Source organism: Chlorocebus sabaeus, chromosome 26 (assembly GCF_047675955.1).
Source record: "Chlorocebus sabaeus isolate Y175 chromosome 26, mChlSab1.0.hap1, whole genome shotgun sequence".
NCBI classification, from domain to species: domain Eukaryota; kingdom Metazoa; phylum Chordata; class Mammalia; order Primates; family Cercopithecidae; genus Chlorocebus; species Chlorocebus sabaeus.
Window position 1 is genome coordinate 33,253,395 of NC_132929.1, and position 27,001 is coordinate 33,280,395.

The window sequence follows — 27,001 nt, forward strand, 5'->3', positions numbered from 1 at the left end:
ATAAGTCAGGAGGTCCTAGCTCTTGTCTCCTCCCCTGTAAAGTGTGAGAAAGCAGTCTGGGCGACTGGCTGGAAGGGATGGTTTTGTAAAATGACACACAGATGTCAGTCATTATTGTTCAATAAAGTCTTCTGTGTACCATTCCTAAGTAAGTTTTCATTAGCTATGACCATTGTTTTGATTTGTTTAAAAATTCAGAATGTGACTGGGCATGGAGGCTTATATCTATAATCTCAGAACTTTGGGAGGCCAAGATGGGCGGATTACATGAGCCCAGGAGTTCCAGACCAGCCCTGGGCAATACAGCCAGGCCCCGTCTCTCTACACACACATACACACAAATCAGCTGGGTATGGTGGTGTGTACCAGTAGTCCCAGCTACTTGGGAGGTTGAAGTAGAAGTGACCTTTGAGCCCAGGAGTTTGAGACTGCAGTGAGCTATGATTGTGCCACTGCACTTCAGCCTGGGTGAGTGACAGGGAGACCCTGTCTCAAAAAAGAGAAAAAAATCAGTGTGTTCCATTCTCAAATGCATGATTCCAAGATAAACCATGAAAGAAAATAGAATTTGCTTCATACTTATTTATGACCCTTGGTTCCCATCTCTTCCCTTCCAGTCAACTCTCCTCAACTCTCATGGATCATATCACTTGTTCATGGAGAAAACGTTCTCCACATTCCTTTACAAACATGTTTGATACCATAAAAAATGTTTGGTGCAAGTTCTGTAATCTTTCTTAAATAGCCCAGCCTGAGCACTTGAGCAAGAAGGCTGGTGGCTAAAATTAAACAAAACATAACAAAACCAAAAACAGGATGGGCGCAGTGGCTCACGCCTGTAATCTCAGGACTTTGAGAGCCTGAGGCGGGCAGATCCCTTGAGGCCAGGAGTTCAAGACCAGCCTGACCAACATGGCAAAATCCTGTCTCTACTAAAAATACAAAAAAATTAGCCGGGGTGGTGGTGCGTGCCTGTAGTCCTAGCTACTCAGAAGGCTGAGGCAGAAGAATCACTTAAATCCGGGAGGCGGAGGTTGCATTGAGCCAGGATCATGCCACTGCACTTCAGACTGGGTGACAGAGCAAGGCTACACCTCAAAAAAAAAAAAAAAAAATGCAAAGAACAAAAACAAAAACGAAGTGTCAATGAAGATGTTGAGCAACTGGAACCCTGAGACATTGCTGGTGGAGTGCAAAATGGTACAGACACTTTGTAAACAATTTGGTAGATTCTTAGAAACATTCATTTACCAATGACCTAGTTATGCCACTCCCAAGTAAAATGGAAGCTTATGTTCATGCAAAAACCTATACACAAGGTTTATAGTGACTTGATTTATAATCAGCAATAACTTAAAGCAACTAAAATACCCTTCAATTGTTAAATGTATAAACAAACTTATACAATGGAATACTATACCCATAGAATACAATACTACTTAGCAATAAAAAGGATCAGGTTACAGATACCTGCAGTGGCATAGATGAATCTCAAAACCACTATGCTAAGTGAAAGAAGCCAGATTCAAAAGGCTACTGTATGGTTCTACTTACATGACATTCTGGAAAAGGCAAAACTCTAGGACAGAAGACAAACCAGTAGTTGCCAGGGGTAGGGGTTCAGTGGAGAGGCTGACTACATTTTGGGGGGATGATAGAACTGTTCTATATCATGATTATGGTGGTCGTCGCAGAACTGTATGCATTTGTCAAAACGCAGAGTTGTACACTAAAAAGGGGGGTTTTACTACATGTAAACTATATCAATAAATCTGACAAAGAAAAGAAATATACAGTATTCATTTGCATGTTATTCATCTTAAAATAAATGGTATTGTTCTGCAACTTGCTTTTTTCACTTAACCTTAAGTTTTGGAGATTAAACCTTGTTGATATCTATAGATTTAGTTCCTTCATTTTAATTGATGTAGTTTTCAATTTTTGCTACCACTATAAACAACGTGGCAATGAATGTTCTGACACACTTCTTCTTTTGTACATACACAGTTTCCTTAGGAAGGCTAGTACATAAAGGCTGTGTGATGAATTGCAGAGTAGGCATGTCTTCCAATTTACTAGATGTGACTGCATATCTTTCCTAAGTGTTTCTGCCAGTTCAGTCTCTGTAACACATGCGCTCCTACTTCTCCAATCAGAAAGAGTTTGGAATTTTAGATATTTTTTTTTCTGCTGACTTGTTTTGCTTATTGATGTATAAGAATTCTTTTTGTAAAGTACGAGTTTTTGTATTCTGGATGCCAGCTTGCTGTTTATATGTATAATAGCCTTTATCCTTCTGTACTACAAAAGTTTTTGCCTTAATATAGTTAATTTACAAATTATTTCCTGTAAAGTTTGTAAAATGTGTCTTAAGAAATCCTTCCTAAACTTGTGATCATTAAAATGCTTTTCTGTAAACATTATTTTTCAGTTTTTAATAGTAGTTTGTTAATTCCTCTGGAATTAATCCTCATGTCTATTGGAAGAAGGAAACTATTAATATTAATACTTTTTCCCATATATACAACCAACCTCTCTAGCACCATTTATGAGAACTCACTCGTTCTTCACTAATCTTAAATCTTGAATCAAGTTTCCACATATGCATGGGTCCATTTTGGTGTTCTCTATTCTGTTCCATTGGTCTATTTGTTGCAAAAATTATATAAAATTAATAAAATGTAATCAAAAGGCCAGGCACACAGTAGGGGCAAAGCAAAAGCTAGCTTCGCCCCCTCCTCAGTCAGCTCTCTAACCCTAAAGTCTGGTCATCAATGAAGTCTCCATTTTTCTAAAAGAATAATGCTCCCTTGTTGGTGATCTTTATTCCCAGTGACCTCATCTGGTCCAAATCTCTGGCTATCCTCTCCTTTAAATTCCCTTTTGGTAGTAACTCCCCACTAATCATCACTCCGCTGCCTGCATACCCGCCACTTGGCCCACTGTCACTGTGGCCAAGTCTAGGCATAGAGGCTGGACATGCTTCTGCATTGCCCCATGACACCCCTACCCCCTCATTCTCCAGCAATCCACATGTGGGGGTCGGGCCATCTCTCATGCTGAGAGGCCCAACAAGTGTGAAATTGAACACTTTCAGTCTTTGCTACATTGACACAAATGTCTCCCGCATTAGTAATCCAAGTGAAGGAAGCAAAATTAAATTTCTTAAAGAAAAAAAGGCTGGGCATGGTGGCTCATTCCTGCAATCTCAGCACTTTGGGAGGCCAAGGCGGGCAGATCTCTTGAACCCAAGAGTTCAAGACTAGCATCAGCAACATGGCAAAACCCTGTCTTTACAAAAAAATTAAAAAAAAATTTAGCTGGGTGTGGTGGCACACACCTGTAGTCCCAGCTACTTGGGAGGGAGGCTGAGGTGGGAGGATTGTTTGAGCCGAGAAGGCTGAAGTTGCAGTGTGCTGACATCATACCACTGCACTCCAGCCTGTGCAACAGAGCAAGACCCGTCTCAAAAGAGAAAAAAAGTAAGTCAGAATTTAAGAGAGGAAGAGTGGGTTGAAGGAGGGAAATGCAAATTCAGTTTTGGACAGGTTGAGACTGAGAAAACTTTGAGACGAATCAGGTGGTAAGGCGTCTACCCTGACTCTAATTCTAGTCCCAGAGCAAAACCCCAAAAGACTTCTGTGCTTAAAAGCCTGGAGAGATTGGTACCTTGGAATTTATGGTAAGAGAGAGTTTTAAGAAGGAGAAAGTGCTCAACAGGGTCAGAGGCTGTGAGAAGGGGAAAGACTAAGACACATTCCTTGAATCTGACAGCAATGAAGGGATCCATGGTGCTTGCAAGATGGTGAAGAAATGGAGTCAGAGAATGTGGACAATTCTTTTAGGAAGCGTCTCTCTGAAAAAAGAAGGCAGGTGGAAGCTGGGGGAGCTTTTAACTGCTTTATTGGAGTATAACTGACATGCTATACACTTGACATATTTAATGTATACCGTGCAATAAGATTTTCTAAAAAATTTTCTCTTTTTACCTCTAGAATAAGTAAGTTTTGACTTAGCAGATGAATACACCCATATAACTATCACCACAATTAAGGTACTGAGCATCCCTGTCACTCCCAAATGTTTCCTCATGCCCCTTTGTCATCCTTCCTGCCAGCCTCTCCCTGCCACCCTAAAACATCAGATAATCACTGATCTGCTTTCTGTCACTATAGATGAGTTCGTATACTTTCCAATTTTATATAAATGGAGTCATACAGTGTGTACTTTTTTCCTGGCCTCTTTCTCAGTATAATTGAGATTCATCAGAGTTGTTGCATGTACCAGAGTATTCGATTATATGGACAAACTACAACGTGTTTATCCACTTACCTACTAATGAATCGTGTCTAGTTTTGGGCTATTACAAATAAAGCTGTAATGACACTTACGTGCAAGCCTTTGTATTAATATATGGTTTCACTTACCTGTTTCTCTTAGGTAAAAACCTAGCAGAAGAATGGCTGGGTCAAATGGTATATTTTAAGAAACTGCCAAACTGGTTTCCAAAGTGGTTGTACTATTTTGCATTCCCATTAGCAGTGTATCAAAGTTCCAATTGCTCTACGTCCTTTACAGTCTTTACTACATCCTTTTCAGTCTTTCTGGTAGGCATGTACTAATATCTCATTGTGATTTTATTATTTCTTTTTTTCTTGGATATGGAGTCTTGCTATGTTGCCCAGGCTGCTCTTGAACTTCTGGACTGAAGCAATCCTCCCTCCTGAGTAGCTGGGATTACAGGCATGAATCACCATGCCTAGCTTCTCCATGTATTTTAAATTTGCATTTTCCTAATGGCTAATAACACTGGTCCTCTTTCGCGTGGTTATTTTTCACTTATATATCTTCTCTGGTAAATTGTCTGTTCAAACCTTTTATTCCCTAATCTGGGAAGTGGTACCCATCACTTCTACCATATTTTTTAGAAGTGAATCAGTTAAGTCCAGTCAACATTCCATGGGAGAGGATTACATTGGAGTGGGACACTGGGGGCCATCCTAGAGGCTGTTTACCACGTGTGGCTTCCCATTTCTTTTAGGGTAAAATCCAAACTCCATATCCTGGTCTACAAAGCCCTGCTAGATTTAGCCCCAGTCTTCCACATTGCCTTTTTTTGTTATTTGAACATACTGAGCTCCTTCTCCTTTTATAGTCTTAGTATTTTCTCTTCCCTCTCTACTTGGGATGTTTTTCCATCAGATTTTCCCATAGTTGATCATCTGTCATTCAAGTCCCAGCTTAAAAGTGACCTCCTCAGAAAATCCAACCTCAGTCACCCAGTCAGAGTAGTCTACCAGTCACTCCTTATCACATCACTCTGTACTAGTTCTCTATGTGGCTCATAGTGCTGATAGAATAAAAGTTTCAATGTAACAGCAAATTTCTTTGCCTTATTCATCGTTATAGCACCAAATCCTAGAATAGTATTTCGCTTATGATAGATGCTTAATAAATATTTACTTGCTGAACAAATGAATGAGATCTCCAAGGAAGCAAGAACAGATGGGATCCATAGTATAGCTGAAGGGATTAACCTTGGATAAAGTTCCTGTTGCTACTGCTGTTTAATAAACCACCCCAAATTTGGAAAAGGCATAGTGAAGACGTCTCTGCTCCACAATGTCTAAGGATTCAATTTGGAAGTCTTGAAGGCTGGAAGTGACTGGACAGATGGGGCTGAAATTATCCAAAGTTTTGCTCACTTACATGTCTGGTGATTGATGCTACCTGTTGGCTGAACCTTCAGCTTAGGCTGACAGCCAAAATATCTACACACATGCAGGCTTCTTCATGGTTTGCTTACTGAGTTCCAAGAGTAAGCACTTTAAGAAAGCTAGGTAGAAGTTGCATCACCTTTTGTCATCTAGACTAGAAAAATCACTTTTGCTCTAGTTATAAGCATGCCCAGATTCAAGGATAGAGAAGACCAACCCCATTTCTTGATAGAAGGAGTGTTAAACTCACATAGTAAGAAGAACATTTAGGATGTGAAATATTGTTGCTGTCATTCTGGTCAACTCCAAATATATCATGGCCAGTTTTGTGGTCATTCATGCCCCAACAATGACAATCAATGCAAGAAAACAGAGGAGAACAGCCTGGAAATTCTAAAGGTTTATGTTTATCAATTTTACAATTGATCTGTCAGTTTTTATCTTCAACTAGGTAAGGACAAGTGGAAATCATTCCCAGGTCTTGTTTTTGTTCGAACAATGTTCTTGTGTAGCTTTGTGGTAATGGGATGTCTATAGGTCATCTTGGCAGCACCTCGTGTGACTAATGAAAATTTGCTTTATTCTGTTTTGAATTTTCCTTCCTTTCAAATGCAGCCAAATTCATTAGTTTACTCTGAGAGCAACATTCAGGAGATTAATCCAAGTACCACTGGAAAAGTGATTCAGTTTTTTTTAAAATGAGCACTGAAAAACACAAACAAAACCCCAAAACACTTGCCCAGATTCATTTTTATAACAGATGGGCTCTTTGACAGGCAACTGGAATTCTTTAGCAGAGATCAGCTGTCTGTGGTTTGTGGGCTCCATTTCCTTTCAAGTGTTTGGTTCAGCTGCAAACAGGTATAACCTGTAGCATTCGTTGTTTCTCTTTAGTCTTCATTTCTCCATTGTTATTTATATCTTTTTCTCTAGACACTGCTGTGAAAATTTGTGTTCTAGACACTTATTTTTTGTTTGTTTGATAAATTATAAAAGAATACTTTGCCTATTTTCATTCTGAAGTGTGAATAGCCTGCAAGTAACCTGCTTCTGTTGTAGAGTGATGTTTTCCACTTGCCATGCTTCTTGGTTACTGACAAAATTAGACAGTTTGTGCTTGGATGCTGGTAGGAATTCAGATTTGTATTATGATATCTTGAAGCCCTAAGCCATACTGTATAAAAGATTCTATCCCAAAGCACTGAAAATATCTACACAGTAATTATGATTAATTATGTAAAAAGTCTAAGATTTGTATTTAAGAAACATTTCATTAAGAGAAAGAGGAATATGAGGGAAAGGTAGAGAAAAAAATATGAGAGAAGGAGATTGTGTCAATTAGTACCTGCTATGTTCCTGAGGGTAGAAAGAAAAAGTACAATTATAGCTCCCTCACAGAAAGGACTTTACTTTTGTTAGGCAAGGAAAAAGAAATCTTGATGCATAACACAATTAGAGAACTATAATATGCTTCATGCAGTGAGGTTCCAACTTTAAGCCCTATAGTTGTGCTCAAAAGAAAGAGAAATTTAGTTTGGAATAACCTAGGAAAGTTCAGGGAGGAGGTGAGACTTGAGCCAAGACTAATAATTGGCAAGGGGAGGAGAGACAGCCTTCCAAAAAAGGGTAACAGTAGGGGACAAAATTCTGAGGCCTGAAAGAAAGGCATCCTTGCTTTGGGGACACCTGTGGCCCACAATGAGCGCCTGGGGAGTTCACTACTGTGGGGGAAATAAAGGCCTCCAGCTGGGGTCCAGAGTGGGGTGAAGGAGGCTTGTGGGGCTCTTACCACTGTAAACCAAAAATAAAATTTGAAGGCCCCCCTCAACCGTCTGAATGAACTTACTCCTCTAGTCCAGGGTCCTCCAAATTTAACCTAAAAGACTGGCTTAGGCCATGATGGGAAGGGGAGGTCAGACATGCCTCATTATGCCCTTCTTTCTTTTAGAATCCAGGAAAAGCTGCACAGCATTTAATATCAACATATACCTTAAGTCTGATAAGAAACACTTAAAATTTACTTTCTCTGAAGCCTGCTAACTGGAGGCTTCATCTACATGATAAAACTTCGGTCTCCACCACTTCTTATGGTAACCTAGATGTTCCTTTAAATCAATTGCCAATCAGAAAAAAATTTAAATCTACCTATAACTTGGAAGCCCATCTTCCCCCACACCTGCTCTGCTTTGAGTTGTCTCACCCTTCTGGATTAAGCCAATGTTTATCTTAAATGTATTTGATTGATGTCTCATGTCTCCCTAAAATGTATAAAACCAAGCTGTGCACCGACCGCCTTGGGCATGTGTTCTCAGCATCTCCTGAGGGCTGTGTGAAGGGCCATGGTCACTCATATTTAGCACAGAATACATCTCTTCAATATTTTATGGAGTTTTTTTTTTTTGTTTTTGTTTTTGTTTTTTTGTCGACACCACAGACAGCCACCTGACTCGAGGAGCTTACCTATTTCTCATTCAGCCAATGCTGGAGCAGGTTATTAACGTCCTTGAAAGCAAGTCTTATACAGAGAAAACTTATTTTGATATATTAATGAATCTGATCTGAATGGACTAGATTGGGGGGATAAAGAAATGGTTGCAATTGTGCTCCCTGGAATAGCTTTGGAGTTTACCTAGATCTTCTGTCTCTTTGGGACGGAGCTGCTTGTGTTAACATAGCATCTTACATAGGATTGAGACAACTTCAATTTCCTATATAAAAAAATCGGGGGAGGGCAGTGGTTTTGGAGGTTATGGGGGTGTTCAAACCTACCAAGAGATATCTGCTGTGACTGCATGTCTTCCTACTCTTTCCACTGGGATGCATCTCTGGTAGGTGAACTATAACAAGAAACTAAAAGCTGTGTCCAATACTAAACTGCCTTCTTCTCAACAGCTGGGGGAAAAAATAAAAAAAAAGTCTTTTCAACAATTTTGCACGTTTGGAGATAGGCCTAAAGTGAAGAAGGGAATTTTCAAATCGGTGTGTTGGAAAAGCGGCTGGGCTTTTGGGTTTGAAATCTGGTGCTGTCACTTACTGGTTTTGTGCCCTGGGAATATTTATTTCAGTTTTCATGCCTCTGTTTTTCTACAGGCAAAGTAGAAAATTATAAAAGGTCCTCAACCAGTTTGTACAGCTGCTCCCATTCCCTCATCACCTCTTGTGGGCCTATGGAAATGTATGTTGGAGACATTTTGAATTTTTGCAATTACTTGGGAGTGCCATGGCACCTAGAAGGCAGAAGCCAGAAACACCAAATGTCTTAACAATGCCTGAGGCAGTGCCACAAATGAAGTCCTGCTCCAAATGCAATGAGCCCCGAAAAGAATCGCTGATTCTAAGGAACCTTCCAACTTTAACATTTCAGGACGTCCCTAAGCTGAGCTAGGAGGCACCACACACAGGCCGGAGTCTCCCAAATCCTGTGCCGCACTCTCCTCTATCTTATTAACGGCCAACTCATCTTTCAGGTTTCAACTTGTATTTCACTTCTCAGAGATACCTTCCCATGTGCCCATCCCAACGTCAGTATTATATTATTATTTGATTCTGCGTCCCTCCGTCCCCCGCGCCAACTCTGTAAACCCCAACTACAACAGAGGACGTGGCTATTTGTTGACTAACACATAGTGCTTGGTGAGGTCACGCTGTCGCCAAATACTTTTCGTATAAACCTACGAACAGCTGACAACCGGATGAACGCTCACACGAGGGGTAAGAGCGCCAGGCCGAGGCGCCGGCCTCCTCCGACGTAATTTCCGCCCTTTAGCGCTCCCCCGGACGCCCCCTTCTCCCGGTCCGTGTTTGTTTCCGGCATTTCAATAAAGCTCGATTCGGCTCGAGGAAGACCCCGTTCTTCCGGGAAAATGGCGACTCCCGCTCGAGCCCCGGAGTCACCGCAGTCCGCGGATCCGGCGCTAGCAGCGGGGCCTGCCGAGGAAGCCGAGTGCCCGCCGCCGCGCCAGCCTCAGCCTGTGCAGAATGTCCTCGCTGCCCCGCGGCTTCGAGCCCCAAGCTCCCGAGGACTTGGGGCAGCGGAGTTTGGTGGAGCTGCGGGAAATGTTGAAGCGCCAGGAGAGACTTTTGCGCAACGAGTAAGCTGGGGTCCCGCGGAGTCTCCGCCAGGCTCCTTCAGCTCGAGCTCCCTGGGCGCTCCCCTCCCCTCCCCCACTCTGTTTCCTTCCCTGGAAGGTGACCTTGCCTCAGTCACATTCGCCTCAGTCCTATGGGCGAGTGGACGGAGGGCTTGCTGCCCGCAGAGCCGTGCCTCTTCCTGGCCAGGCAAGTATGCCTGCGAGGATGGCTCGGACTGAACGGCTACTTAGCGTTGCAGGCAGTTAGTAGCCCCTCGTTGGTTTTATTTACCCGGGGACTGTGTTGGTTCCATGAAGCAAGAGTCTTCATTCTAAACCCTTTTGCCGCCCGCACCCCTAACCCATAACAAATTGTCACCTTCATCTCTGGATTCTGCGCTTACAGGAACCGTAGGAAATGGGAACAGTGGGATATGAAGAGGCGTTTATTAGGCCGGGAAAGTTCGACCCTCATTCAGCTGGTTGATTTAACGGATTTTAGCAAGGGAGCCACGTGATAAAAGTGGTTTTGTTTTTTAGGCAGCTTTGTTTAGCAGCTTGCTGCAAAAGATGGTTCGAAGGAATAAAAAGCGGGAGACAGTAGATGGCTATTTTCAGAGAGGCTCCCCACGAGACAGTTGTAAGAAAGTGAACTAGGAAGGGATTGGGAGAACTTTTAAGCATAGAGTCATTTAAATGTAGTTGACAGAGATGGCTGAGTTTTCCAATTTGTATGGAAGACCACTAGCAAAAACAGGAATATTCAGGGAGAGGAATAGATCCATGGTTGATTTTACGTAGGGTGTGCAGAGTTGAGGGGAGAGCGGGACAGACATTTGACTAATTGAAAACCAAACACTTAAAAGCTGGAGAAGTTGTCATTAGGCTCAAGAAAGAGAGAACTCTGGAAAAATATAGAAAACATAGGAATTTCAGCTGTAGAGTGTTGTTAATAGTTGAAATTGTGGGAATGAATGTAGTGTCAAAAAGAACAAAGGACCTAAGATTTTTCTCTCCATTTATTGTATAATTAAAGAGAATCAAAAAAGGAACTCTTGTCATCCAGCAAAAGGGACAAATAAATAATTGGGATCAAGACAGGTGTTTTGACCTTGTGAGAATAGGTTTTTAATGTATAGCAGTGAATTAACTTTTTGGTCTGAGGATCCTTTATACTTTAAGAATTTTTCACATCCCAAAGAGCTATTTTATGTGTTCTGTCTAGTGAAGTTTATTTACTTATCAGAAATACAGCTGAAGTCTTTAAAACATAAGCATACACAAGCACACATTCTATTCTAGAACAATGATGTCATCACATGTCATGTAGCCTCTGGAAAACTCCGCCGTACCCATGTGAGAAAATGAGAGGGAAATAACATCTTAGTATTATTATGAAAGTAGTTTTAACCTAATAGGCCCATCCCCACACTCCACCCCATCCCCAAATTGTGGGGATTGCACTTTAATGACTGCTGGTTCTTGGAATGTCTTATGTGATTATTACATGCTTTTGCTGAAATTCTAATTTGCTGAGACAAATGAGGCATATATTCCCTATTCTTCCTGCATTCCCTTGTTTTTTGTGCTATTTGGATAATGACCGTTTTATTTGTTTTATTCCTGTTTTGGGGCAGTTAGAAATCAGATATTTGACTTAAAAATCAGCTTTTCTTTCTTTGAAGATAGTGCTTTGCCTTTTTAATGTTATATGTCAAGTTAAAAACATGGCTGTAATGTATATGTATTCTTTTCCATTTGACAGAAAATTCATTTGCAAATTGCCCGACAAAGGTAAAAAGATCTTTGACTCTGTTGCCAAACTGAAAGCTGCTGTTGCAGAACATGAAGAAGTTAGAAGAAAAAGTGAACTGTTTCACCCTGTTAGTTTAGACTGTAAGCTAAGGCAAAAAGCAATTGCAGAAGTTGATGTGGGTACAGATAAGGCCCAGAATTCTGACCCGATACTTGATACTTCATCACTAGTTCCTGGGTGTTCCTCTGTAGATAATATCAAGTCATCTAAAACAACCTCACAAAACCAGGGACTTGGACATCCTACTCATGAAGGTGATGGAGAGACTCCAGAGGTTGAGTACACAGTGATTAAGGGCCCAGCTTCCAGCAACAGAGACAGGGTACCGTCTTCATCTGAAGCTAGTGAGCATCACCCGCAGCATCGTGTTTCAAGTCAAGCAGAAGATACTTCCAGCAGCTTTGACAACCTGTTTATTGACAGGTTACAGAGGATCACCATTGCAGACCAAGGTGAACAACAGTCAGAAGAAAACGCAAGTACTAAGAACTTGACAGACCTTTCTAGTGGGACTCAGAAGAAGCCTCATTACATGGAAGTGCTAGAAATGCGAGCCAAAAATCCAGTGCCCCAGCTGCATAAATTTAAAACCAATGTGTAAGTACCATCGGAAACAGGCCTATAACAGGAACATGATATTTGTTAAACTCAAAAAGTTAAGAGAAACTGGGTGTCGTGGTGCTTGCCTGTAGTCCTAGGCTACTCAGGAGGCTGAGGTGGGAAGACAGCTTGAGTCCAGGAGTTGTAGACCAGCTTGGGCAACTTACAATAAGATCTTTTCTCTTAAATAAGGAGAACGCTCTAAGTTCCATGGGCTTTGTATGAGAACCACTTGTAGTTAGGAAAGAACATACTGTGGAAACACTGAGACCAGCCTGGCTGGAGTGGAAGGTTCATGTTGAAAAATATTTAGTTTTGAAACCAAATAATTGACAGGGTCTTAAATAGCACTTGGGGGAATATTACATTTCAGGATGCTTAGCCAATATTTCATAATAAACACAGAGTTGGAGAGAATTTATTATGACGTCTTTTTTTCAGAACTATTTGTTAGTGTACAGCTCTGATTAGTGTACTATCAAAGTGTACTCTCTTTGATTAGTCTGTGAACTAAGGGTAAAGCAATTGCAGGAGCTGATCGGCTTTCCAGCAAAAATTATTTGTATGCTCACTAAATGTAAGCAAGCAGCAGGTGTTGTGGGGACACAGTGAAGTCAAGATTCTTAAACTTCTTTGCCTTTTTGATGTTCTACCTCAAGTTTAAAAACATGGCTGTAATGTATACATGTATAATGTAATACAACACCGCGTTCTTCAAGGAGTTTCAGAGCTAGATGAGGACGCAAGGTTTACACCCTTGGAAAAGAGTTAAGGTACATAATAACAGTTTCGGGGGAAGGAAGCTGAGGAGAGTTTGAAAAACTGAAAATAGATTCAGGCAGGATAGGCAAAAGCTCTCCTTATCAGTTCCTTGCCATAAATTTGTTTCTGAAATTTCAGGAAAAGTAAAGTCTTTTTGAAAATAATTGCTATTTACTTGCAGCAAATGTAACATTCAACTCAAAAGGTACCTTCCTATACTGTATTTACAAGTATGTGACATCAAATACAAAGTTAAATTACTACTGCCTTTCTTTGAAAAATAGAAAATCTCTAGTGAAAAGTGCCTAACACATGCTTCTTTTTTGTTAGACTTTAACTCTACCCCAGCATTCATTTTAACTGCAAAACATTTTATTTCTGCTGTATAGAAAATCAGGATTATACTGCATTAATGTGATCAAGTCATCTCTTGTGTACAGTGAGGTGTCTTTCTTCACTTCCAGGATGACATTTTGGAAAACTAGAACCATCATCTAGTCAATAAATACAACAAAGAATACATTAATCCCAGTTCTGTATTATGGTCATTTAGCTGGGAGTGGGAGAGAGGTAAGGGAATAGTGATGAGGGCTACCAAGAATTCAGGAAGTTTAAGAGACAGGGAGCCTTCTGTATAGTTAGAGGAGAACAGGAAAGACAGGGCTTTGAGGAGTCCTTAGGCCATAGACAGGGATTTAGAGGGTTCCATGTGAGAAGTGGCTTGGAGGTTGGAAGGTGGGGTCATTTAGTGTCCTTGGGTCCTTTCTGCTCTTCCTTCTGCATACTCTTCTGGTTTCCTGTATCACCTGGATGCTGGAGGCTGACCCCTGTCCACCTCTATCCCAGATCTTCCCAGAACTTTAGGTTTGCATAGCCAATTAACCATGAAACTTGACCACTTGGGTGTTCCTAGGCACCTCAGCTTAATCATGTACAAAGTGGAACTTCTGTTTCTTTCCAAGGTAATTTCCATATTTCCTAATAGGACCACCATGTTCTTTGTTTTCTTCCCCTAAGGTATCTTCCATTTTTCTCATCTCCATATCTGCTAGCCATGAAGACCTACTTATTTCTTTGATCTTCATCTCTATAATTGTTCTCCATCTTCTGTCGAAGTGAAGACTCTCATCTCTCTCGGGCTATAATTGTGGCCTCTTCTACCTCTAGTCTTAACTACCAGTCAGTCTCCACTGCTGCCAGAGTGAAATTTGTAAGATGGAAATCTGAATTTGTTACGGAGAACTCTTCATTGCAGTCTGGGCCCAGCCTACTTCCCACCCTTCTTTCTGGCTGTCTTTTCTGTGTAGCCAGAAAAGCTGAGTCTCTCTACCTTCTGTACTTTCTCTCACTCTCCTTGCTGGGATGCACTTCTCTCCTTATTTAAATGGTAAGCAGTTATTCCAAGACTGTTCAAAGCTTTTTAGAAGCTTTTCTTACAGCCTCCCTGTCTCCCACTAGAACTGGCCATTTCCTTATGTTCCAATGTATCTTGTTGAGATATCTGTCATAGTACCTCTGGTATTATATTGCACTGAAACTTTACATGTTTCTTTCTTTCTACTGGGCAATAAGCCCTTTTGCAAATGTTCTTTGAATGAATACATGGGAAAAAAAAAAAGCTCCAGATGAAATACAAAGTTTGAATAAGGAAGGAAAAGGCAGAGAGCCTGTGTGCACACAAACACACCCCTGTTTGTTAGAGCAATAAATACTGGTAAACTGCTTACTATTACCTTTGGAGGAGAGTTAATTGCTGAGGTAAAGGTCATTTGTGTGAATGTTTTAAATGTGTCTACAAATAAAATAGTCTGATTATATAGCACAAGTTTTCCTTTCATCAGGTTACCTTTTCGACAAAATGATGCGTCTAGTCATTGTCAGAAGAGCGGGTCTCCTGTTTCCTCAGAAGAACGGCGGCGCAGGGATAAGCAGCATCTTGATGACATCACAGCAGCTCGGCTTCTACCGCTTCACCATATGCCCACGCAGCTGCTCTCCATAGAAGAATCTTTGGCACTTCAGAAACAACAGAAACAGAATTATGAGGTATTTAGAGTATTATTTTTTTTCTTGTCTGTTTGGTGCCTCTTACATAAGCCAGAATTTACTTCAGGTTCAAGGAGGAAGGAATGGAATAGAGGGGATTAGGTGCTTCCATGAGCTCAGACCTATGCCATTAGTTTTCAGAGAGTCATAAAGTTGCTAGAACTGCAGGAAATGGCTAGAGATGATCACAGCTGCCTTCAACATGAAAGTGGTGATTTGCCAGGAAATGTGGGGAGACTGCTGTAGAATTTCATGTCTTGAAGCTCATGTACCTGCCTGTTCCTGTTAGGATAGTAGTAGCATCGCATCTCTCCCTTTCACCTGTAAAATCCATGTGGCAGCTTCTCAATGGTGGACTGTAACCCAGACCCCTTGTTAGAGAATGAGGAAAATGTAGTTCCCAGGCTTCCATCTCCTGCAGTACAGGGGAGGGCATAGAAGGAGTGGGAGGATAATGTTGTATAGCCAGCAGACAGTGAGACACTGCTTCAGAGCATAATCCGCAGGCCCATGTGAAGAGAAAAAATCTCCTGCTTTTGGCAACTTAATCAATTTTGCGTAGCACTTTGTTTCCATGTGTTTTACATTGGACTTTAAACTTGTATGTTGAGAGTTTGTATACAGAGTAATGGGATGGGAGAAAATAAGTGTGAAGGACCACAGGGGAATAGAAAAGTTTAGAAGTATTTAGTAACAATTTTAGCCTCCAGGAGAACAGTATCCTGTCTCACTTCCTAGGTGTTGCTTAGCTAGATTTTAGTCAGGTACTAGTGTACCAGCCAGTATCACACCAGGCTGTTCAGGAGTTCGAGACCAACCTGGGCAACATAGCTAGACTCCATCTTTACCAAAAAATTAGCCGGGCATTGTGGCACGCAGCTGTGGTCCCAGCTACCCGTGAGACTGAAGTGGGAGGATTGCTTGAGCCCAGGAGGTGGAGGCTGCAGTGAGCTGCAATTGCACCACTGCACTCTGTACAGTCTGGGTGACAGAGTGAGACCCTGTCTCAAAAAAACCCAGCAAAACAGGCTGTTAATCTGCCTTGGCTTTTCATAAAAGCCTTGGCATAGATTGGCATTTTCAAGGTGCTCTTTTTCAAAAAACCCAACTTCTTTCTCTCAGTGCATTAAAATTACTGCCTAGTTATGACCGTAGCATTGAGGAAGTGTTTATTGTCTCTGGGCTCTTAAATGCCCATCCTAAGATATTTTTAGGTTGAATTAAACCCTTCATCTTTAAATCGGTTTTCTTGGCAGAGGTAGTAGCTCCCACTTTTACTTACCCATATTCATGGCTTGAAGAGGAAGACATCAAGAAACTCAAGAAAGCATGAGAAAAGGGAAGAACGGAATTAGGAATGACATTGCCATCTACCATGAGTTGGTGGTGAAGTCCTTAGCAGTTTTTAAGTACTTTGCTAGTGTCTGAAATTTACTTGGACTTTTTATTAGATACTAGTTGCTGTAGGACTTTATTTGGAGAGGAATAGTCAGCTTTTTAGTATTAGTTTCTTAATTTTCATTTTGCCATTGAAATGTAATTCCCAAGTCTAGAAGTCATGTTTTTTATTAGGGAAGAAGGTCTGTCGTAGAAATCTAGACAATATTAGTCATTTTTGACATTTGATAGGTCAAATTGTTATGTGAGCGTGTATATATGTGCATGTGCCCACATATTTAATGCATCTGCAATTATAACTGTTGTAGTGCTAAGCTGATTACTCAGTTTCTTATATAGAGGAATGTATTTCAATGCAGTGTTGTATATTAATGGAGATCAGTAACTTCAACTGTAGCAGGCTGGTGGCTGTCAGAAGCATTACCCAGTTGTGTCTGATAGGGCACAGCCAACAGGCTTGTATTGCCCAAGGGAGTACTCAGTGAGGTGTCAGTACCCCTCTTACCGCTGATTCTAGATAACTTCCCACTGAAAAATTCAAAGGAAGAGATGTGAACGTGTAACTTTTTGCTTTGCTCTTTGTTTTAAAGGAGATGCAAGCAAAGCTCGCAGCGCAAAAATTAGCTGAAAGACTGAATATTAAAATGCGGAGTTATAATCCAGAAGGGGAGTCTTCAGGGAGATACCGAGAAGTAAGGGATGAAGATGACGATTGGTCCTCTGATGAATTCTGAAGATAATCTCCTAAATCACTGACGTTGAGGTGTCATCATCTTACATCAGACTTTCTAACTAGTATCAAGATCAGTGTCAGATATTGTTGAGGGAAGTAATTTTATAAAGTTACACAAAGGTAGTTATTAAAAAAAAAACCTAGTTTGTCTTTCAGAAGATGACTTTCATGTGCTTGAAAAGTTTAATTTTTGAATATTGTGTTTAACCACATGGTATTAAAATTTTGCAATATATTGTGTATTGGTCTGATATTTTAGTATATAGTAGAACATACTTTTTTTCTTTAAGCCAAATGAAAAGAGAGAACTTCGCTTTTTTCCTTATTCTTAACTATCAAATAGCATTTATTACGTGTCTTTCAGTGAAATACTTAGTTCCAGGCACCCAAAATCAATTAGGAAGACATAGTTCCCTTCTCTTTTGGGTAATGAAGGGAGCAGTCTAAAGAATTGTATGCATGTTTGCATGGGGTTATTGAGACATTGGATGTGAAATACTTAGGAAGACATGCACGGAGAATGCTTAACAAATGCTCTTCTCCTTTTTCTGTCTTCCCTTAGGAAGAATGTTCTCTCTCTTCTGATTAGGAAGGAATTCCCTTTTGAGTAGATGCTGGAAGTTGGAGGTTTTTTTTTGTTTGTTTGTTTGTTTGGTTTGGGTTTTTGTTTTTTTTTTTTTAGAGTCTTGCTCTGTCGCCCAGGCTGGAGTGCAATGGGGCACTATCTTGGCTCACTGCAACCTAGGTGGAGGTCTTTTTAAATAACCTCATGTTACTTCAGGCAAATCTGGTACAGGAAAAGTCCAAGCTAACTGAGCTAGGTGAAGGCTTGTGCATCACCTGGCTTGAGTTCCTTGCTGTCACAGATGATAGGTTCATGTACAGAACATTAATGTTTGGTAAGGAAAACATTTTTGTTGTTGTTGTTACAATTGTCAGTACTTTACTTTTTCTCCCCCAAAGAGGCAGATATAGACTGCAGAAACTTCAGTCTCATATATAAATGTTCATGTCATTTTAGAGGATTATATGGTTGTCTCCAGAGAAATTAACTTACATTATCAAAAAATTCTTTGTCTAATATATTGGAGTCTTTAAAAGTGTTGAAGAATAAAATATTAATTAGAACAACTTCAAATGCTAATGGTGATGTTTTACTGGGACTTAATTAAATACAACTTTTACTTTTGAAAAAGACTGTTCACATTTTCTTCCAGGTGTAGTTATTGCTTTCAGTCCTCACCCACCTCAAGCAAATGTGAAAAGTATACTGACTTAAGACTCTCATTAGTTTTAGTTCTTAAAACTAATAGTAAATGATTTCGCAGCATAAAATTTGATGTTATTTGTGGAAAACTGGATGATATGGAAGAGTTCATGTGCCTGGACACACAGTTCCCTGTAATCCTGCCACCTAGGGAGATAACCTCTGTTAACATTTTGATGTTGTGGTTTTACTTATTTTTCTATTCATAGTTATACATTTATTTTCCCAAAAATGCAATCATAATGTACATTGCTTTGTAGTCTGCTCTATGTATTGTCAACATTTTCCCATATTAAATATCTTGCTTTTTAGATAGCTGTAGGATATTTTATTTCATGGGTATACCATAACTTTAAGACTGATTTCCTATTCAGCAATTTGATTATTTATTATAATGTAATCTGTAAATAGTGATGTGATTAACATCTTAAAATAATCACATCTATACAAAATGACTTATTTCCAGAAGAGACCACTCTAGAAATGAAATTGTTAGGTGAACGTGTTTTTGAGAATCTTTATGTATCACTCACTGCAGAGATTATGTTCATTTACATTCCCATTAGCAATATATCCAATGCTCAGAATTGAAAATTACTACTTAAAATCTTTGGAAATTGAATAATTACAGAAAAGGGCTACATTTAAAATTTGTATTTTTTTTTTTATTACTTAGTGAAGGTTGTGTTTTTTTTCATGTTCATTGGCTATTCTGTATTCATTCTTTTGAGAATTGCTCATTCATATTTTTTCTGTTACCGGGTGAATTTGCTCTTTTTTTGGCTTATAAGGTCTTAAGAATGTCCGTCCTTTGTCATGTATTGTAACTTTTTTTTAGCCTTGTCATTTAACATAGTTTGTGATATTTTAGTGTAGAAGTTGTTTTCTTTAGGAGTCTACCTTTGTATATGTGCTTGAAACTATTTTTGTAATCCAAGAATGGATAAATGTCCTTATCTTCTTCTAGTATTTTCTTATTTCACTTTTACACCTGTCTTTAAAAGGAATTTCAATTTTGTTTATATATATTAACTAAATCAGTACAAGTTTGGGGTGAAAATTTTTAATCCATCTCAAATGTATTTGGGTATATTATATAAGGTAGGGATTTGATTTTATTTCAAAGAGTTTACCTATTGGTTCAGTATCTGAAACCACCATTTCCCCTCTGATTCGTAATGCTATTTTTATAGAATATTAAATTCTTATGTCTTTTGTATCTTAGGCCAATTTCTGGGCCTTCTGGGTTTTTTCCACACTGTCAATAATTATCGCTTTAATTGGTGTTAATATTTGGAAGTACAGGTTCTCCCTTGTTCTTTTAAATTTTGTGAAATATAACCTACAAATAAGTACTTAAAACAGAGTTTAATGGGTAAAGCAACAGCTGTGTAATCACAAACCAGATGCAGAGGAGGTCCTGCCAGCACTCCAAAATCTCCTTTTGTCCCCTCTTGACACTCACTCTTTCCCCCAGAGGTAACTATCCTGACTTAAATTCTCCCTTTGTCCTTTTAAGAATTATTTTACCAGTTATGTGTGTAACAATATGGTTTACGTTTTGCTCACTTTTGACTTACATAAAAATAGAATAATATTATATGTTGTGTTTGGTGTCTTTCAACATTGCATGTAAGATTCATGTCACATGGTGTGTTTCATTCATTTTCATTGCTGTGTAATGTGCCATTTCATTAGTACCACTATTATTCCACTTTGATGAGTACTTTGAGATTTTCAGTTTTTGTCTATTATAAGTAATGCTTCAGTGAGCATCTTTGTGCACATAAACATGTTTCCATAGAATGTGTACCTAGGAGTGGAATTGCTCAGTTACAAGGTATGCATACCCTTAAAATTTTATATTCCCACCTCTGCTTCCATGATGTATGAGTGCTTGTTCATCAACACTTGGTGTTGCCAGATTTTAATTTTAGCCAATATGATGCTTATATAGTAGGCGTTCATTGTGTGTGTGTGTGTTTCTCTCTTCTGAGATGGAGTCTCGCTCTGTCACCCAGGCTGGAGTTCAGTGGTGTGATCTTGGCTCACTGCAACCTCCACCTCCTGGGTTCAAATGATTCTCCTGCTTCAGCCTCCCGAGTAGCTGGGACTATAGGCGCATGCCACCACGCCCAGCTAATTTTTTGTATTTTTAGTAGAGACGGGGTTTCACTGTGTTGGCCAGGATGGTCTTGATCTCCTGACCTCATGATCTGCCTGCCTTCGCCTCCCAAAGTGCTGAGATTACAGGTGTGTGCCACCACCCCCGTCCTCATTGTGGTTTTATTTTACCTTTCCCTGATTAGAAATGGCATATGAGCATTTCTTATGTTTATTGGGCACTGGATTTCTTCTTTTGAAAAGTGCCCATTCAAGTCTTTTTTTTTTTTTTTTTTTTTTTTAAAAGAGAGAGTTGTTCTGTTGCCCAGGCTGGGTTGGGGTGCAGTGGCATGGTCACAGCTGACTGTAACCTCTAACTCCTGGGCTCAAGGGATACTTCTGCCTCAGCCTCCTGGGTAGCTGACGTTACAGGCAGGAGCCACCGCACTGACCTCCATTCGAGTTTTTTGTTTTTCCATTGTGTTGTGTCAGCTGTTTTTTTTTTCTCATTGATTTGTAGGATATATTCTGGATACTAATCCTTGGTATTCAATCAAATTTGGTATTTGGTTGGCTATATTTGTTGGAAATGTCTTCTCCTTTTGGGGGATTATTTTTCATTCTCTCTCTCTTTTTTTTTTTTTCCCCCAGAGATGGGGTCTCACTCTATTGCTCAGGCTGGTCTTAAACTCCTGAGCTCAAGTGATCCACCTCAGTCTCCGGAAGTGCTGGGATTATAGGCGTGATCCACCACATTCCAGCCCTTATTCTCTTCTTGATGACTGATAAATTCTTAATTTTAATGGCAAATCTATCTTTTATGTTTAGTACCTTTTGTGGCTTGTTTTAAGGACTTTTCCTGTCCTGAAGTCATGAAGATAATCTTTTATCTTTAAAAATCTTTATAGTTAAAAGATGGTTTATAATGTTGCCTTTCACGTTAGGTCTTTGATTCCACCTGGAAGATATTCATGACTGTGTGAGGAAGGGGTCCTTCTGGACAGCCCTGGTGCTAGCATTACAGAGTGCAAACACGGTCATTCCCAGCTGCTCCTCCTTGCTCTCCTGTCATAGATCAAGCATCTGTATATGTCTGTGTTACCTTCTGGATTCGCTCTTCAGTTCCATTAACCCATTTGTGCTAATATTCCATTGCCTTGTTTATGATAGCTTAATGATAAGGCTGGAACAAGACCCACCATCTTATTCAAAGTGCCTTGGGAATTTTTAGCCCTTTGCCTTTTCATATAAATTTTAGAATCAGCTTGTCATGTTCCATACACACAAAATCCTTGGTAGTGCAAATTCTTTCTCGTTCATTTTCAAAAATACGTTTGATATTCTGTCATTAACTTTTCTAACAATTTATATATTGAAATTTAGGAGATAGGGGATTTGGACCTTGGCCCTTGATTAAAGTAAAGTACACTTACTCTCTATGCTGATGACTATTTTTAGTTTCTTTGAGTTGAATAGAAAATTCAAAATGCTGTTTTATGTGAATACCTGATGTATTGTGTAGTTCTGACTGAGGAAAAGTGGAAGAGAGAGAATTTTTTTAAAAGTCACATTTAGGTTTAAACTGGGAAGATGGAATGAATGCAGTAGTTGTGAACTCTTGCCTTCAATTTTCAAGTGACTATGTCTAGGGAAGGAAGGAAGCCCTAAAGCTTGGGGCTTAACCTGAGTTGTGGAAGACATTATGAGGATTAATCTCATTATATAATAGTCATCTATAGGAGTGATAACTCTTCATTTTCACAGGACCTGTCTGTAATCCACATCGCATTTTCTGGGGAGCCAGGCTGTGAGCTAATGCGGAAGGTAGTTTGTGGGATTATCTCAGTTTCCTATAACTGGGAGGTTGAGATGATTTGCTCAAGGTCACTTAGAGCCAGCCAAGAAAAGAACCCAGCACTCAAGATTTTAGGCCCTTGACTGCATGGCCTTGCAGGTGAATACCACAAATCAAGGCTGCATTGAGGCTTTAACACGTGCTAACTCCAGACAAGAGCTCAAATTACTCTGGGGTGTTTGTCAGGTCTCCATGACATTTTACAAGAGAGCTTTTTTCTTCTGATTTTTTTTATTTGCAATGTTTTGTTTTTAATCATCTTACGGCTGTGTGATCATTTCAGTCACGGCTGGAATCTTCACTCCTCCTTCCTTGATGGTCAGCTGCATACAACTTTTCAGGAGAAGAGATACAAGGAAAAGTAAAGTGTCATAGGCTTTACTCAGAGGACCAGGTCTGTTTTGGCAGTTTAGCCTTCCCAGGCTTAATGACATAGTTTGTAACACTAAAAGTAAAGTTGTTAGGACAAAAATAATTCTGTCTTTGCACACAAAAAGTTGGGAATGCCTGTGCCAAATAAATAAAAGGATTATATATCCAGCTTTTATGGGGAGCATATAGTCATTTAAAAAATATGGCAAATCACATTATTGGCTAGCTGCTTGCTAAAGGGGGATGGGGTGGAGGAGTTTCTTAAAGCTATTATTTTAATTTCTGGCTAAAGTGAGGAAGCTTTGATACTGGGCTGATGAAATAAACCTAGTGTTGGATAATACTGAACCAGAGCCAGACCACAAATCAGACGCGATTCTGAAAGTACAGCATAAAAGCCTGAACAATTAAATATGATCTATTACTTCCCAGATGGTTTTAGAAAACTTGGAATTTAAAAAAGGCAAAAAAAATTTAAAAAAGAGGGTAAGCCACTGGAATAGCATTAGATTATTAGATTTAGGATTTAAATACCACTATTTCCTTTGAATCCAGTGGGAAGTTATGTACTCTCTTGACTATTAAGTCTGTAAGATGAGGTCAGTGACCCCTTATCTAATGTATGGGGTATGTTTTAAGAGAACAAAATTTCAAAGTGTGGTCTTTATAGAGCATTTTGAGGTTTAAAAGAGATTCTATATGAAAACCTTATTGTAACGATGGTAACAATTATGATTGAAGTAGTTTAGGAGGTACCTTTGGCCATATGAAGTAAAATGTTTTAAAATCACCACCATATGAAACTTTTAATTTAGTGTTAAAATTAACTGAGAACAATAGGGACTCCCTAAAAAAGCTATTTTGACAAGGGGAAATTAGGACATTGAACTAAGGAGAGATCCAACATCATATGGAAAAATTTCACATTATTAAGGCAAAAGAATGAGAGTTGTAAATCAAGTCCTTATTTAGAGCATACAGAAATACTCCTTAAAAGAGGGAGACTCAGCTCAGTGTTTATAAATTTTGTCCAAAAATATTGCTAGTAAATATATCAGTTTTCCTAATCAGTACCACATATATTTGTATTGAATTAAATAGCTTTTCTAGTGATTGTGTTGTAAAAATGAAAGCATATCTTCTATGAATTATTTAGATTTTCAATAAAGAAGATTTTTTCTCCCCTTTAGTTACTCTTAGTGGGGTAAAAATAAAGCACCATTAGAAACACCGTAACTGGCAACAGAAAACAAATCTTATATTGAATTAACATCTTCAGTTTTTAGGGAAGGAAGGAAGCTTAGTTATTTTTTCCAAACCCTATAAATTAAGAAACCAAGGCACAGAGAAGCATGGAGACTTGCTATGGTTGGGCAGCTGGTTCTGACACGGCCAATTTTTTCCTTTCCTAGGCCAATGCTCTTTGATTAATATGGAGTCATCTCATAATTAACACATTTTTATAAAATTACTGAAAAAGTGCAGTGCCAGCAATCTAGTTTCTAATTTTAAAATTATGGATGTTTTTAAAGATAGTCATAACTATTGCAGCTGGGTCCGGTACTATAATTTTCTTGAACCAGGGTAATGTGCTGCCCATTATTTATAAGCATGACCCCCTTTTTCCTTTTCACTCCTGACTTGGTCTATTTCGAATGTGCCCATTTTCACACCTCTTCCTTTCCGTCTTCAGTAGTTCCACTTCCGTCAGCCTACAGAAACTTCTCACCCGTCCTTCTGAGACCTCTTAGTCTTTTATCAGCATCCAAGGGTAACAAGGGTCTTGGGGTCTGAACAGTATAGCTGACTAATTGGCATCAATCAGCTCTTATCAATATCTCGGTGAATATCAGTTTATTAGATGATTTTTTTCATGAAGGAAGATAGGGCTTAAAGCAATGGTAATGGGACAGGCAAGTTTTTTGAGGGGTGGAGGATGGTGGGAGAGAAGAGAGAAAACGGAAAATGAAAGAGGAGAAGGACAAGGATAGGAAGCAGCCTGGAGGTGCCCTGAACAGCCAAAGGGTAGCAAGAAAGCATAATTTGGAAGAGTTGTCTATCACACTATCAACTTCTCCCTTCCCATTTTCTCTCAAATCCACTTAAATTTTAAGTATTTGCTCCAAACATTCTCCTGAAAAAGCTTTTGTCAAGGTCACCAGTGACCTTCATGCTGCTAAGTTCAATAATCAATTTCCAGTCCTTTTTCTTGACCCCTCAGCAGTTTTTTGACATAGGTGATCTCTCCCTCTTTCATGAAACATTTTATTTTATTTTATTTTTTTCTGGTTTCTGGAAAACCACTTCTGGGAGGTACAGGCATACTTCATTTTATTGTATTTCCCTTGATTGTGCTTCTCAGATAAGGCATTTTTTTTTTTTTTTTTTTTTTTTTTTTTTTTTTTAACCAATTGAAGGTTTGTGGCAACCCTGGGTCGAGCAAGTATATTGGCACCAGTTCTTCCAACAATATGTGCTCACTTCATGTATTGTATCACACTGTCACATTTTGGTAATTGTTGCAGTATTTCAAATGTTTTCATTATTATTATGTCTCTCCATGATCTTTGATGTTACCTTTGTAATTGTTTTGAGGTGCCATGAACCATTCCCCTATTAGATGGTGAATTTAATTGAGAAATAAATACTTGTGTATGTTCTGACTGCCCCACTCAGTGGCCATTCCCCCAACTCTCTCACTCTCCATTGGTCTTCCTATTCCCTGAGACACAACAATACTGAATTTAGGTCAATTAATAACCCTACAGTGGCCTCTTAAGTGTTCAGGTGAGGGGAAGAGTTGTACATCTCTCACTTTACATCAAAAGCTAGAAGTGATTAAGCTGGCCGGGCGCGGTGGCTCACGCCTGTAATCCCAGCACTTTGGGAGGCCGAGGTGGGCAGATCACCTGAGGTCAGGAGTTTGAGACCGGCTTGGCCAACATGGTGAAACCCCGTCTGTACTAAAAATACAAAAATTAGCCAGGCGTGGTCAGGTGCCTGTAATCCCAGGTACTTGGGAGGCTGAGGCAGGAGAATCACTTGAACCGGGGAGGCAAAGGTTGCAGTGAGCCGAGATCCTACCACTGCATTCCAGCCTGGATGACAGAGTGAGACTCCATCTCAAAAAAAAAAGGAAAAAAAAAGAAATGATTAAGTTTAGTGAGGAAGACATGTTGAAAGCTAGATAGGCCCAAACTAGGCCCCTTGCAAAAAACTGTTAGCCAAAGTGTGAATGCAAAGGAAAAATTCTTGATGGGAAATTAAAAGTGCTACTCTAGTGTACACATAAATGATAAGAAAGTGAAACAGTCTTACCGCTAATATGGAGAAAGTTTTAGTGGTCTGGATAGAAGATCAAACTAGCCACAATATTTCCTTAAACCAAAGCCTAATCCAGAGCAAGGCCCTAATTCTTTTCAACTCTGTGAAAGCTGAGAGAGGTAAGGAAGCTGCAGGAGAAAAGTTTGAAGCTAGGAGAGGTTGCTTCATGAGGTTTAAGGAAAGAAGCCATCTCCATTAATATAAAAGTGCAAGGTGAAGCAGCAAGTGCCAGTGTAGAAGATGTAGCTAGTTATCCACAAGATCTAGCTAAGGTCTTTGATGAAGGTGGCTACACTAAACAGATTTTCAGTGTAGACAAAACAGCCTTCCATTGGAAGAAGATGCCATCTAGGACTTCCACAGCAAGAGAGGTGAAGTCAATGCCTGGCTTCTAAGCTTTAAAGGACAGGCTGACTTTGTTCCACCTAGGAGTTAATGCAGAGTGACTTTAAGTTGAAACCATTGCTCATTTACCATTCTGAAAATCCTAGGGTTCTGAAGGATTATGCTAATTGTACTTTGCTTGTGTTCTATAAATGGAAAAACAAAGCCTAGATGATAGCACACCTGTTTACAACATAGTTTACTGAATATTTTAATCATACTGTTAAGACCCACTACTCAGAATAAAAGATTGTTTTCAAACTATTACTGCTCAGTGACAATGCACCTAGTCACTCAAGAGGTCTGATGGAGATGTATAAAGAGATTAATGTTTTCATGCCTGCTAACACAACATTCATTCAGCAGCTCATGGATCAAGGTGTAATTTCTGCTTTCAAGTCTTACAATTTAAGAAATACATGTCATAAGGCTATATAGATAGTGCCACATGTAGTAATTCCTCTGATGAATTTAGGCAAAGTAAATAGAAAATCTTCTGGAAAGGACTCACCATTGTAGATGCCATTAAAAATATTCGTGATTCATGGGAAGAG

At 39.5% G+C, this 27,001-nt stretch overlaps 1 protein-coding gene across 1 annotated transcript; it reads left to right on the plus strand.

Moving 5' to 3' along the window:
- The first annotated feature begins 9,566 nt into the window (after window positions 1-9,566).
- POLR2M (RNA polymerase II subunit M) lies at window positions 9,567-20,009 on the plus strand. The gene is made up of 4 exons (XM_008016465.3): window positions 9,567-9,808; window positions 11,553-12,200; window positions 14,807-15,011; window positions 17,000-20,009. The coding sequence occupies exons 1-4, from the start codon at window positions 9,696-9,698 to the stop codon at window positions 17,141-17,143; spliced, it is 1,110 nt and encodes a 369-aa protein (XP_008014656.3). The 5' UTR covers window positions 9,567-9,695; the 3' UTR covers window positions 17,144-20,009.
- Window positions 20,010-27,001: the final 6,992 nt, after the last annotated feature.